The 14866-nt window shown below is 48.4% G+C and overlaps 1 protein-coding gene and 1 long non-coding RNA gene across 4 annotated transcripts in view; one reads left to right on the forward strand and one right to left on the reverse strand.

Moving 5' to 3' along the window:
• The window catches only part of LOC134957548 (vitamin D3 hydroxylase-associated protein-like), a 98592-nt gene extending 92667 nt beyond the window's left edge, over positions 1-5925 (reverse strand). The window contains exon 1 of one of the 3 annotated variants that reach the window (XM_063939527.1): positions 5652-5920. In XM_063939527.1, coding sequence (XP_063795597.1) covers positions 5652-5858 — 207 coding nt within the window. In that variant the 5' untranslated portion in view covers positions 5859-5920. Of the gene's footprint in view, positions 1-4072; positions 4452-5651 lie in introns of those variants that run through there. The other 2 variants (XM_063939528.1, XM_063939530.1) reach the window with 2 other exon arrangements.
• Positions 1-14866, forward strand: part of LOC134957549 (uncharacterized) — an 88876-nt gene that overhangs the window by 58485 nt on the left and 15525 nt on the right. The window lies entirely within an intron of this gene.

The raw sequence follows: 14866 nt of genomic DNA on the forward strand, positions 1-14866 counted from the left end.
ATAGTATACTTGACGACACAGAGGTAGAGCAATGGACTACTGTACCATACTGCTATATATATACTGGTGGTCAGCAAAATTCTGCACTGTCCTCCTACTATAATACTGCGCACAACTACAATGCAGCACAGGTATGGATGGATAGTATACTTGACGACACAGAGGTAGAGCAATGGACTACTGTACCGTACTGCTATATATATACTAGTGGTCAGCAAAATTCTGCACTGTCCTCCTACTATATACTGCGCACAACTACAATGCAGCACAGGTAAGGATAAATAGTATACTTGACGACACAGAGGTAGAGCAATGGACTACTGTACCGTACTGCTGTATATATACTGGTGGTAAGCAAAATTCTGCACTGTCCTCCTACTATAATACTGTGCACAACTACAATGCAGCACAGATATGGATAGTATACTTGACGACACAGAGGTAGAGCAATGGACTACTGTACCGTACTGCTATATATATACTGGTGGTCAGCAAAATTCTGCACTGTCCTCCTACTATAATACTGCGCACAATTACAATGCAGCACAGGTATGGATGGATAATATACTTGACGACACAGAGGTAGAGCAATGGACTACTGTACCGTACTGCTATATATATATACTGGTGGTCAGCAAAATTCTGCACTGTCTTCCTACTATAATACTGCGCACAACTACAATGCAGCACAGATATGGATAGTATACTTGACGACACAGAGGTAGAGCAATGGACTACTGTACCGTACTGCTATATATATATACTGGTGGTCAGCAAAATTCTGCACTGTCCTCCTACTATATACTGTGCACAACTAAAATGCAGCACAGGTATGGGTGGATAGTATACTTGACGACACAGAGGTAGAGCAATGGACTACTGTACTGTACTGCTATATATATACTGGTGGTCAGCAAAATTCTGCACTGTCCTCCTACTATATACTGCGCACAACTAAAATGCAGCACAGGTATGGATGGGTAGTATACTTGACGACACAGAGGTAGAGCAATGGACTACTGTACTGTACTGCTATATATATACTGGTGGTCAGCAAAATTCTGCACTGTCCTCCTACTATATACTACAATGCAGCACAGATATGGAGCGTTTTTCAGGCAGAGAACGTAGATATTTGCAGCACACTGAGCACAGATATTTGCAGCACACTGAGCACAGATATTTGCAGCACACTGAGCACAGATATTTGCAGCACACTGAACACAGAAACTGAGAGAACGCAGCCACGTCCTCTCGCTATCATCTCCAATGCACGAGTGAAAATGGCGGCGATGCGTGGCTCCTTATATAGAATACGAATCTCGCGAGAATCCGACAGCGGGATGATGACGTTCAAGCGCGCTCGGGTTAACCGAGCAAGGCGGGAAGATCCGAGGATGCCTCGTAACCGTGTAAAATAGGTGAAGTTCGGGGGGGTTCGTATCTTGACGAACCGAACCCGCTCATCTCTAAACAGAAGTATAATTCAAGTGCACAATCTGGAACCTGATCCCTAGAGGAAGGAGTGGTTCCCCCGAACAGTGGTTCCCACCGGAGGTTTACCCTGAACCCCTGTGGGCCAGTCCGACCCTGATTATTATTAACAGATACTTATATAGCACACACATGTTTTGCAGCACTTTTTACATCAGTCCCTGTGTCAGTGCTTACCAGCCCCGTATCTGGGTGAAAGCCTGCCCTGTGCAGCCAGCATCCACCCCCCCATAGCGCATGCCATCATAAGTCTGTGCCTCACGGGGTGGGCGGTTCCACCATCTCCAGATTACTACTGTACCGCTCCGAGTGTCCTTAGGACGCAGCCTGTGTGGCCAGAATGTCTAGTGTAACCGATTGCTGAACTGCACCCTACTAGCCAGATGCACAGGAAGTGATGATGCCACCCCCAGGGTATTCCACCCTGTGCAATGGCTTGGCAATACCACTCACCTTACTACCCTAGTGCTTACAATCTATGGGGTCTATTTACTAAACCTTGGATGGAGATAAAGTGGATGGAGATTAAGTCCCAACCAACCAGCTCCTAACTGTCATTTTACAAACAAAACCTGTAACATGACAGTTAGGAGCTGATTTGCTGGTAATTTTTCTCTGCCCACTTTATCTCCATTCAAGGCTTAGTAAATAGACCCCTATATTCCTTACCACGAGCGTACACTAGGGTTAGTTGATTGATAGAAGCCAGGGCAGACTAGATGGGCCAAGTAGTTCTTATTTGCAGCCAAATTCTGTTTCTATGTAACCTGCCAGTATGCTTTTTGATTGTGGGAGGAAACTGGAGCACCCAGAGTAAACCGACACAATGGGAGAACATACAAACTCCACACAGATAAAACCTTGGTGGGAATCAAACATTGTGCTATGAGGCAGTAAGCAAATCACTGTGCCACCGTGCTGCAAGCTTACTATTTGACTATTGTCCCACCATGTTTACAGTTATCCTCCAAGGTCGTCCTGTTTGAAGTCTAGCAAGGAATAAACATTCGACTTTTTTATAATTATCACTATTTCTACAATGAACGAGGATCAGAAAATATAATGATTCATTTTTGCACTACAGTAATCTACAGAGCCGCCTCAGGTATCATTCGACAGTTCCAAATTTTAATAACGATCTGTATCAAAAAGAAAAATGGCAAATGTCCCCAGGCTTCCCGCACAACAATGACACATGGAAAATACTTAGTAAGATTAGCAAATCGCATAAACAAGTCGGGAAACGCCAGTCTATATCCAATTTGTTGTCTTCTAACATTATAGTATACACATATTTCACACAGAACCATACATAGATCAAAAGACATTTTATGTCACGAAGGACATCTAAAGGGGCAGGGGGTGCCTCAGGTTGTGGAGTGTTTGTAGTCCATTGGGTGGATTATGGGGTTATGGAATTGTGGGGATCATTCCGAGTTGATTGCTCGCTGCCGGTTTTTGCAGCTCAGCGATCAGGATACTACTGCGCATGCGTATACACCGCAATGCACAGGCGCATTGTACAGGTACAAAGCGGATCGTTGCTGGGCGATGGATTTAACGAAGAATCCGTTCGCACAGCCGATCGCAAGGAGATTGACAGGAAGAAGGCGTTTGTGGGTGTCAACTGACCGTTTTCTGGGAGTGTTTGGGAAAACGCAGGCGTGTCCAAGCGTTTGTTGGGCAGGTGTCTGACGTCAATTCCGGCACCAAAAAGCCTGAAGTGATCGCAGCGGCTGAGTAAGTCCAGAGCTACTCAGAAACTGCACAAAATGTTTTTGCAGAGCTCGGCTGCAAAGGCGTTCGCACACTTGCAAAGCGAAAATACACTCCCCTGTGGGCGGCGACTATGCGTTTTCACGGCTGCAAAAAATAGCTAGAATGAGGGCCCGTGTCATACTTGCCTACTTTTGAAACAGCATTTCAGGGAGATTGTGAAAGTAACATCAATCATAGCGGACGTGTACTGCTACATCTGAGAGGCGTGTCATCCAGATAATTTACATCCAAATGGAAATGAGCCCCAAAGCAGTAAGTAAGATCTACTTGTTGATGCAAAGACACTATTACTTTTCAGGGCTTGCTTGTGTATAGTGTTTTACAAGTGGTTCCATATAAGTGGTCACAAGATACAGTGCAGAGAAATTGCACTGATGTTCCCATTTGAATGTATATTTCTCTGATTTCTTTTTCCCCAAGAATATAACAGCTACATAATGAGGGTAAGGTGCAATCAGGGAGATTGCTAGTCTATTCAGGGAGTCAGGGATATTGCTACTATTTCAGGAGTCTCCCTGACAATCAGGGAGAGTGGACAAAGTATGAAACGTGTCATATACAGTATATGAGTGTATGTGGGAAATGAGTGGAGAAGTGGAGAAGTTGCGCCTAGCAACCAATCAGATTCGAGCTAGCAGTTATCAAGAACATGCTATAAAATGATAGATCAAAGCTGGTATCTGCATTGGGCAACTTGTCAACTTTTTAGAAGGTGTGATACATTTCACCCTAAATACCGCGTGAGGTTAGTAATTCTGGTTCAAGTCACCGTTGCTCCTCCGATCAAACCATACAGTACCTGTTTCTTATAATCTACAACGTGTTTATCCATCAGCTGAAGGGCCTCCTCTCTCTGCTTCTGTGCCCGGTCTATCTTCGTACTGCGGCGAATATGGTCCATACATTTTAGAATCACAGTGGACACCACAAGGCAGCAGAAAGTGGAGAGGAACAAGTGATTCACAGCAAAATCAGCCAGGGACCAGAGCATGTTGATGGGGTTATTCCTCAGGACAAGTCCGAACTTTCAGTCTTGCGAGCAGCTCTACAAACTCCCAGAGCTGTGACCAAACCTGACACCACCAAGTGCTTAGTGGTCTACGCTGGACATGTGGGTCCCCACCCTCTGGTCCAGGAAGACCAGGGAATGATCTTCTGATATCGGAAACAGTTCCGCACTCACTGACAAGAAACTGTTACAGTGTATTTTATTTTATGATTGTAAGCTTTGGGGGAGTTAGGGAAATTTGGATAAATGAGTGTTTAGATTTGGAAACTACTATATGTGGATAGAACTGGTCACTTAACACCAACTGCCAAATATCTGTGACAGCTGGGGGCACCTGTGATCGTAATTCATTTCCCAGGCACTAATCTAAGTATCAATTACAGGATCAGTGCTCCATAAAAATAGACCAGGGGACTGAAGTGCACCCTCCACAAAGGTCTTAACCCCTCTGCTGTTGATATGAGTAGACGCTACCAGCATTTTACGGTTTAAGAGCCAATGGAGATGTACTAAGCAGTGATAAAAGTGGAGAAGTGAGCCAGTGGAGAAGTTGCCCAGGCAACCAATCAGCTGCTCTGTATACGTATTATAGTATGCAAATTATAAATGTTACGTCAATGTTGATTGGTTGCCATGGGCAACTTCTCCACTGGCTTCTTTACATTTAAAAAAGTAAAATATATTTCAGAAATGTAACAAGATAATGTTCAGTGTAGAATTTTTGGCAGGTTTGAAAACTACACCCTATTGTCCACTATATAATGACCTATCTAAGGGGTATATTACTAAGGTGTGGGTTTATAGAAATAGAGGTGTTGCCCATAGCAACCAATCAAATTTGCTTATCATTTATCTAGCACTTTCTAGAAGATAATAGCTGGTAGCTGACTGGTTGCAACTTTTCCACTTCCATAAACCCACAACTTAGTAAAATATACCCCTGACCATGTTGTCTCCAGTAACCTGGGACGCATGTAAACCTCTAAATTTACAATCCGTTACTAACAAAGGTGCATTAGCTAAATGGACATTTAAATGTCAACTTGCAAAGTGTGAGGAAAATGAATGAACAGGTTAGGTGCACATATGTAATGTATAATTATCCCCTTATAAATGTAATGTAATATTAACCCCTTATAAGCACCAAGCTGAGGGTCTGCAACTAAAGGTGTGTGTGTGGAGGGAGGTGGCGGGGATGGGGTAAATTTCAATGTGTTCTACTGGGGAACAAAATAAATACAAATGAGTTTACTTTAGCATTTCCCTGATTCTGGAAAGTGGTCAGGGAAGGGGGTTCTCTTTACTTTGCATGGAGATGGTTATGTGTAAGTAATAAGATAAATGGAATAGAAGACTTCGCACAACATACCCGAGTCTTACAGCGAAGAGTCATCTTCTCCATCATCTCCAGAGCGCTGTCCCTCTGAGTTTTCGCTCTCTCGATCTTAATCTTGGTCCTTTTCTCGCTCATCCATCGTAAAACCAGGACGGTCCCGACTAGGCCCAGGAGAAGAGTCACAAAGGTAAGATCGACTAAGAATTCAGGCAGCAGGTAGCAGAGTATCTTCAGGAGCATGGTGGCTGCAGCCAGCCGGGTCCCCTATCACTGAACGTCTGACATAGAACTGTCTGCACATAGCTCAGACCAAGGAGCTGAGGAGACAGCACAAATCCTGGCCTGGATCCCAGCACTGAGGGAAATGACAGGGTCCAGCTTATTAAGATACTGGAGACTGATCAGTGCTTTTTCTATGCTGGTTCTCAATGGTACTGAGTAGCGGCACATATTTCTTACATCTGCGATAGCTTTCTTACACTCCTGTCTGGGACTTATATCATTGGAATCGTCCATTCCATCTAATTGACCACTTACTTGGTGTAATCATATGGGATGCAATTGCAGCCTACTGGACGTTTGCTGACACAGTATTCTCATTCAAAAAAAATTATTTTATTTGTTAATTTAAAACAAATTTAAAAAAAATATTGTACTTATGACCTGGATGGTTGAAAGTGTTTGGGTGCCTAATGTAACCTGGTACATTTAGGATGCTACTGGGGCAGAACTGGTGCTCAACTTCCTGTTCCTGATGGCATCCTAGCCCTCTCTTCATGATGTCACATGTGCGGGGGTGGAACCGGCCAGGGAGCATTTTTGCCCTGCTGGCTATTTTTACATGCACCTTCTGTGAGGTTTTACTTATTGGCTGCATCATCAGTGCCTCTCAGCATCAACCCAGTGTCTGTGCTATCTTAGGTCCTATAGTATCCCATGTCTTCCTGGCGTTCACCCCATTTTTACATAGGTAGGAATAAGGGATCAGCAGAGATACTGGCATGTTATACCTACTGTATATTCTTTAAACCAGTGGAACCAGTATGGTAATATATTGCAATAGTTAAATCAGCCTATATATGTGAGTGCATATGTCTATATGGCTTCAATGTTCAATTATACCTGCCGAATTTCTGGCTCTCCGCTATGCCGGGGGACGTGGTTCAGCAGTGGGCAGTGCGGAGGCGTGGTGCATCAAAGTCGATCACAGTGGGGGCGTGGGATCACACTATCACAAGATTTGCATCATTGTGTCACTGCCTCTACTGTAAGAAGTGCGGGGGTGGGGCCCTGCGAAAGATGGACTCACCAAGCTTACATACCTCACACCCCCCGCCACTCAGACGGCACTGGGACACATCCCCAACACGGACAAGAACTTCCTGGGGTGATCTGAAAAGAATGGGTGACGCACTACGCAGGGGTGGCCTCCACTGGGCTCAGTGAATGGTCATCATTGGCACTTGCGGCCTCAAACTGGGTGCACCCGTAGTGGTGCGAAGGACCAGGCGCGACCCTGAATGAAAAAACGCCCAAAAGGGAGGTGGGGAAAAGGGGCAACATACACACACAGAACACACACGAAACACAATTATGCCCACCAGCTATCCCCTCGGGTCCCTGCCAGACGACTGGCCCTTCTTGCTCCTGTAATAGAACACACAGTGCAGCCCACAGGACGTGGAGCTGCTTACCCGATACGACGGAGAGACACTTATGCAGAGGTTATGACACAATACAGTCAGACCGTTTCAGCCATGTGATACTCACCAGCACGTACTTCCGCCAGCCTACCTTTCATGGGGGCCTGGCTGGGGGGGAAAAACTCAGTACTTATCACAGTCTACCTTTGCGTGACTAGGGTTTTCAGAGCCCAGGGCAAGATGAAGAGTGGCGCCCCCCCCAAAAAAAAAAAAAAAACCCACACACACACAAAAGAAGTATGTGCGTGTGCCGGGGGGAAAATGGGCGTGGCCACGCACCAGAAGGGGTGTGACCATTCACCTGAAGGGGTGTGGCTACTGCAAATAGGGCGTGCCAACATGACTATCACCTACCCCTGTGTCGCCTCTCAGCACACTATCACCTACCCCTTGTGTCGTCTCTCAGCACACCTTCATTCAATTTTTGCACATGCAGGGTCCCCTTTTTACACAGTGCCATATACACAATTGCCCCACAGTGCCAGATACACAATGCCCCACAGTGCCCGATACAATGCCCCACAGTGCCAGATACATGCTCCACAGTGCCAGATACAATGCCCCACAGTGCCAGATACATGCCCCATAGTGCCAGATACAATGCCCCACAGTGCCAGATACATGCCCACAGTGCCAGATACATGCCCCACAGTGCCAGATACAATGCCCCACAGTGCCAGATACATGCCCCACAGTGCCAGATACATGCCCCACAGTGTCAGAAACAATGTCCCACAGTGCCAGTTACAATGCCCCACAGTGCCAGTTACAATGTCCCACAGTGCCAGATACATGCCCCACAGTGCCAGTTACAATGCCCCACAGTACCAGTTACATGCCCCACAGTGCCAGACACATGCCCCACAGTGCCAGATACATGCCCCACAGTGCCAGGTACAATGCCCCACAGTGCCAGATACATGCCCCACAGTGTCAGAAACAATGCCCCACAGTGCCAGTTACAATGCCCCACAGTGCCAGTTACAATGCCCCACAGTGCCAGTTACAATGTCCCACAGTGCCAGATACATGCCCCACAGTGCCAGTTACAATGCCCCACAGTGCCAGTTACATGCCCCACAGTGCCAGACACATGCCCCACAGTGCCAGTTACATGCCCTACAGTGCCAGTTACAATGTTGCCTATAAGATGGCGAATCATCTTCAAGATTGGCTTACTGAGTATCAAAGCACTACATGACCAGGACCCAAGGTACCTGATGCAGCTACTGACCCCATACTGCCCCACTTGATTACTGCGATCTGTAGATGAAGGACTTTTAGCAGTACCTAGAATCTCCCGTAATTCATCTGGGGGTTGAGCTTTTAGTCATGCGGCTCCGACTCTATGGAACTCACTTCCCGCACAGTGCGAGAGGCCCCAACTATAGAATCCTTCAAAAGTAGACTCAAGGCTTTCCTTTTTACTCAAGCATTCCCATAATTGTCCCTTTAGTATCTCCATGCTTCTGTATTTTATGAAAATCTGTTCTGTACTTCATTATTTTCTGTACTATATTATGCTATGTATCTGTTAAGCGCCTTGAGTCCTATTGGAGAAAGAGCACTATATAAATCAAATTATTATTATTATTATTATTATTATTAATGTCCCACAGTGCCAGATACATGCCCCACAGTGCCAGTTACAATGCCCCACAGTGCCAGTTACAATGCCCCACAGTGCCAGATACATGTCCCACAGTGCCAGTTACATGCCCCACAGTGCCAGTTACAAGACTCCCCCCCGCTTACTTCAGTCGGGATCCCGTCGTCGGGCCGTCAGTCACCGCTGCCCTCTGCTATGTGAGGGGAGGAGGGCGCAGCATAGCGCCTCTCCTGCCCCTCAACGCTCCAGGTCTCCGGCTGCGGCTATCTTAAATGTCGCGCCGGTTCATTAGCCAATCAGAGCTAGCTGACCGGCAGCCAATCATGAGCCGGTCCGCAAGCTCTGATTGGCTAACGCCGCCGGAGACCGGACAGACACACAGCGCTGCTGGCAGCGCGGCAGTAAGCACATTGAGGGGCAGGAGAGACGCTGCGCTCTCCTCCCCTCACATTGCAGCGTGACGGGGGCGGGTGGGCATGATGCCCTGGCCGCTGGCCGTGCCCCCCTCTGCTGGGCCTGCCAAGGCGCCCAGGGCACGTGCCCCGCTCACCCTGCCTTAGTTACACCTCTGTTGATGGGGGCCTGACTATACACCCTAAACCTCGGGGTCTAGTGGCCTAGCACCGGATCCGGTGATACCTAGCGCCGACTTACCACACCTGCGGCATAACGCCGACTTATACAACCTGCGGCCTAGCACCCGATCAAGAGATACCACGGCCTAGTGCCGACTTACCACTCCTGTGGTCAATCGCACCATGCAAGACTACTGGGCCGTGTGCCCTTACCTATACCAACCTGGTTATACACACAATAGTTTTGGGCTCCCCTGCCCATGGTGCCCCGGCCTATTGTTGACAATCTGGGGGACTTGTAATTGGGCCTGATGCCCATCTACCTAACCCGGAACAGTAGCGTGGGCCTATTGCCCATTTTGCACAAGCCTACTGTTGCCGTTGGGGGCCAATCCTATTGCCTAATACAATCCCCTATTGGGCCTAGCGCCCGTGTTGCTCCCCAGGCATAATGCACAATGCTATTGGGCCTAATGTCCCCTTATGTTCCCCGGGCCTAGTGCCCGCCTATGGCGCCTCAAGCCCAGTGCCTATTGTGCCCTACAGGCCTAGTGTCTGAATCCCTGGTGGTCTGGAGGGGGGAAGGGGATACACCACATGGACTTACCCATCCTATTGGCTGCGGCTGGACCAAGCCTGGTCTGTCCCCGCCCGCCGTGTGGTCTTTGCCGGCGGCGGGATGGCTCCCACCACCTACAGGATTCCTAGAGTCTTGACCTGGGCAGCGGTGACCAGTGAAAGCTCTTTTGCATCACACACCACTGTCCCAGGGCTTCCGACATCTTCACAGACGGGCGTCGACTCTTTGTACTTCACCCGGTGGGTGGCGGCGTGTAACAGCTCTTTCACCACGGCCACCGCCCTCCAGGACTTCCGGCACCTTCGTCTTCTATCTTCAGGAGCTCTTCTCCGTTCCCTCCCGGCCGACGAACTCCTCCCTCGCGCCCGGCACTGGCTAATATAAGCCAGTGCCAAGTGCGGCACTGAGATTGGCGGGGCCTGAGACCTGGAGGATGCAGGCCCGCCGCCATCACACATGTGGAGCTGCAGTGGCAATCCACCGCCGCCCCCACGCCCGCCGCCGCACTCTGCACCCAGCTGGGCAGGTGGAGGCTGCACCAGGCCTGGTCCAGGTCCCCAGTGCTGCCTGGTGCCAGCGCTACCTTGGGCCCCATGGGACGGCGCCAGGATCCCTCCGAATCCCGGCCCATCCCAGGCAAGGAGGCACATGGCACCTAGTAGCAAGGCCAGTGACCGCACAGGTGTCTGGGAGAGATTTAGGGGTCTATTTACTAAGCCTTGGATAGAGATAAAGGGCATGGAGATAAAGTACCAGCCAATGAGCTCCTAACTGTAATTTTTCAAACCCAGCCTGTGACATGTCAGTTAGTAGCTGATTGGCTGGTACTTTATCTCCATGCATCCAAGGCTTAATAAATAGACCCCTTAGGACTAGTGATGTGCACCGGAAATTTTTCGCGTTTTGTGTTTTGGTTTTGGGTTCGGTTCCGCGGCCGTGTTTTGGATTCGAACGCGTTTTGGCAAAACCTCACCGAAAATTTTTTGTCGGATTCGGGTGTGTTTTGGATTCGGGTGTTTTTTTCAAAAAACCCTAAAAAACAGCTTAAATCATGGAATTTGGGGGTCATTTTGATCCCAAAGTATTATTAACCTCAATAACCATAATTTCCACTCATTTCCAGTCTATTCTGAACACCTCACACCTCACAATATTATTTTTAGTCCTAAAATTTGCACCGAGGTCGCTGGATGGCTAAGCTAAGCGACACAAGTGGCCGACACAAACACCTGGCCCATCTAGGAGTGGCACTGCAGTGTCAGGCAGGATGGCCCTTCAAAAAAATAGTCCCCAAACAGCACATGATGCAAAGAAAAAAAGAGGCGCACCAAGGTGGCTGTGTGACTAAGCTAAGCGACACAAGTGGCCGACACAAACACCTGGCCCATCTAGGAGTGGCACTGCAGTGTCAGGCAGGATGGCCCTTCAAAAAATAGTCCCCAAACAGCACATGATGCAAAGAAAAAAAGAGGCGCACCAAGGTGGCTGTGTGACTAAGCTAAGCGACACAAGTGGCCGACACAAACACCTGGCCCATCTAGGAGTGGCACTGCAGTGTCAGACAGGATGGCCCTTCAAAAAAATACTCCCCAAACAGCACATGATGCAAAGAAAAAAAGAGGCGCACCAAGGTGGCTGTGTGCCTAAGCTAAGTGACACAAGTGGCCGACACAAACACCTGGCCCATCTAGGAGTGGCACTGCAGTGTCAATCAAGACAGGATGGCCCTTCAAAAAAATTGTCCCCAAACAGCACATGATGCAAAGAAAAAAAGAGGCGCACCAAGGTCGCTGTGTGACTAAGCTAAGCGACACAAGTGGCCGACACAAACACCTGGCCATCTAGGAGTGGCACTGCAGTGTCAATCAAGACAGGATGGCCCTTCCAAAAAATTGTCCCCAAACAGCACATGATGCAAAGAAAAAAAGAGGCGCACCAAGGTGGCTGTGTGACTAAGCTAAGCGACACAAGTGGCCGACATAAACACCTGGCCCATCTAGGAGTGGCACTGCAGTGTCAGGCAGGATGGCCCTTCAAAAAAATTGTCCCCAAACAGCACATGATGCAAAGAAAAAAAGAGGCGCACCAAGGTGGCTGTGTGACTAAGCTAAGCGACACAAGTGGCCGACACAAACACCTGGCCCATCTAGGAGTGGCACTGCAGTGTCAGGCAGGATGGCCCTTCAAAAAAATACTCCCCAAACAGCACATGATGCAAAGAAAAAAAGAGGCGCACCAAGGTGGCTGTGTGACTAAGCTAAGCGACACAAGTGGCCGACACAAACACCTGGCCCATCTAGGAGTGGCACTGCAGTGTCAGACAGGATGGCCCTTCAAAAAAATACTCCCCAAACAGCACATGATGCAAAGAAAAAAAGAGGCGCACCAAGGTGGCTGTGTGCCTAAGCTAAGTGACACAAGTGGCCGACACAAACACCTGGCCCATCTAGGAGTGGCACTGCAGTGTCAATCAAGACAGGATGGCCCTTCAAAAAAATTGTCCCCAAACAGCACATGATGCAAAGAAAAAAAGAGGCGCACCAAGGTCGCTGTGTGACTAAGCTAAGCGACACAAGTGGCCGACACAAACACCTGGCCCATCTAGGAGTGGCACTGCAGTGTCAATCAAGACAGGATGGCCCTTCCAAAAAATTGTCCCCAAACAGCACATGATGCAAAGAAAAAAAGAGGCGCACCAAGGTGGCTGTGTGACTAAGCTAAGCGACACAAGTGGCCGACATAAACACCTGGCCCATCTAGGAGTGGCACTGCAGTGTCAGGCAGGATGGCCCTTCAAAAAAATTGTCCCCAAACAGCACATGATGCAAAGAAAAAAAGAGGCGCACCAAGGTGGCTGTGTGACTAAGCTAAGCGACACAAGTGGCCGACACAAACACCTGGCCCATCTAGGAGTGGCACTGCAGTGTCAGGCAGGATGGCCCTTCAAAAAAATACTCCCCAAACAGCACATGATGCAAAGAAAAAAAGAGGCGCACCAAGGTGGCTGTGTGACTAAGCTAAGCGACACAAGTGGCCGACACAAACACCTGGCCCATCTAGGAGTGGCACTGCAGTGTCAGGCAGGATGGCCCTTCAAAAAAATTGTCCCCAAACAGCACATGATGCAAAGAAAAATGAAAGAAAAAAGAGGTGCAAGATGGAATTGTCCTTGGGCCCTCCCACCCACCCTTATGTTGTATAAACAGGACATGCACACTTTAACGAACCCATCATTTCAGTGACAGGGTCTGCCACACGACTGTGACTGAAATGACTGGTTGGTTTGGGCCCCCACCAAAAAAGAAGCAATCAATCTCTCCTTGCACAAACTGGCTCTACAGAGGCAAGATGTCCACCTCATCATCATCCTCCGATTCCTCACCCCTTTCACTGTGTACATCCCCCTCCTCACAGATTATTAATTCGTCCCCACTGGAATCCACCATCTCAGGTCCCCGTGTACTTTCTGGAGGCAATTGCTGCTAGTGAATGTCTCCACGGAGGAATTGATTATAATTAATTTTAATGAACATCATCTTCTCCACATTTTCTGGAATTAACCTCGTACGCCGATTGCTGACAAGGTGAGCGGCTGCACTAAACACTCTTTCGGAGTACACACTGGAGGGAGGGCAACTTAGGTAGAATAAAGCCAGTTTCTGCAAGGGCCTCCAAATTGCCTCTTTTTCCTGCCAGTATACGTACGGACTGTCTGACGTGCCTACTTGGATGCGGTCACTCATATAATCCTCCACCATTCTTTCAATGGTGAGAGAATCATATGCAGTGACAGTAGACGACATGTCAGTAATCGTTGGCAGGTCCTTCAGTCCGGACCAGATGTCAGCACTCGCTCCAGACTGCCCTGCATCACCGCCAGCGGGTGGGCTCGGAATTCTTAGCCTTTTCCTCGCACCCCCAGTTGCGGGAGAATGTGAAGGAGGAGATGGTGACGGGTCACGTTCCGCTTGACTTGACAATTTTCTCACCAGCAGGTCTTTGAACCTCTGCAGACTTGTGTCTGCCGGAAAGAGAGATACAACGTAGGTTTTAAATCTAGGATCGAGCACGGTGGCCAAAATGTAGTGCTCTGATTTCAACAGATTGACCACCCGTGAATCCTGGTTAAGCGAATTAAGGGCTCCATCCACAAGTCCCACATGCCTAGCGGAATCGCTCTGTTTTAGCTCCTCCTTCAATGTCTCCAGCTTCTTCTGCAAAAGCCTGATGAGGGGAATTCACGTGTGGCAAGTTCAAAGGGTTGCAGAACCTTGCACAACGTTGAAATCATTCTCCACTGCACTTGAGTCAGGTGCATTCCACCTCCTTTGCCTATATCGTGGCCAGATGTATAGGCTTGAATGGCCTTTTGCTGCTCCTCCATCCTCTGAAGCATATAGAGGGTTGAATTCCACCTCGTTACCACCTCTTGCTTCAGATGATGGCAGGGCAGGTTCAGGAATGTTTGTTGGTGCTCCAGTCTTCTGTACGCGGTGCCTGAATGCCAAAAGTGGCCCGTAATTCTTCGGGCCACCAACAGCATCTCTTGCACGCCCCTGTTGTTTTTTAAATAATTCTGCACCACCAAATTCAAGGTATGTGCAAAACATGGGACGTGATGGAATTTGCCCAGATGTAATGCACGCACAATATTGCTGGCGTTGTCCGATGTCACAAATCCCCAGGAGAGTCCAATTGGGGTAAGCCATTCTGCGATGATCTTCCTCAGTTGCCGTAAGAGGTTTTCAGCTGTGTGCCTATTCTGGAAAGCGGTGATACAA

This window comes from Pseudophryne corroboree, chromosome 9 (genome assembly GCF_028390025.1).
Source record: "Pseudophryne corroboree isolate aPseCor3 chromosome 9, aPseCor3.hap2, whole genome shotgun sequence".
In the NCBI taxonomy this organism is placed as follows: Eukaryota; Metazoa; Chordata; class Amphibia; order Anura; family Myobatrachidae; genus Pseudophryne; species Pseudophryne corroboree.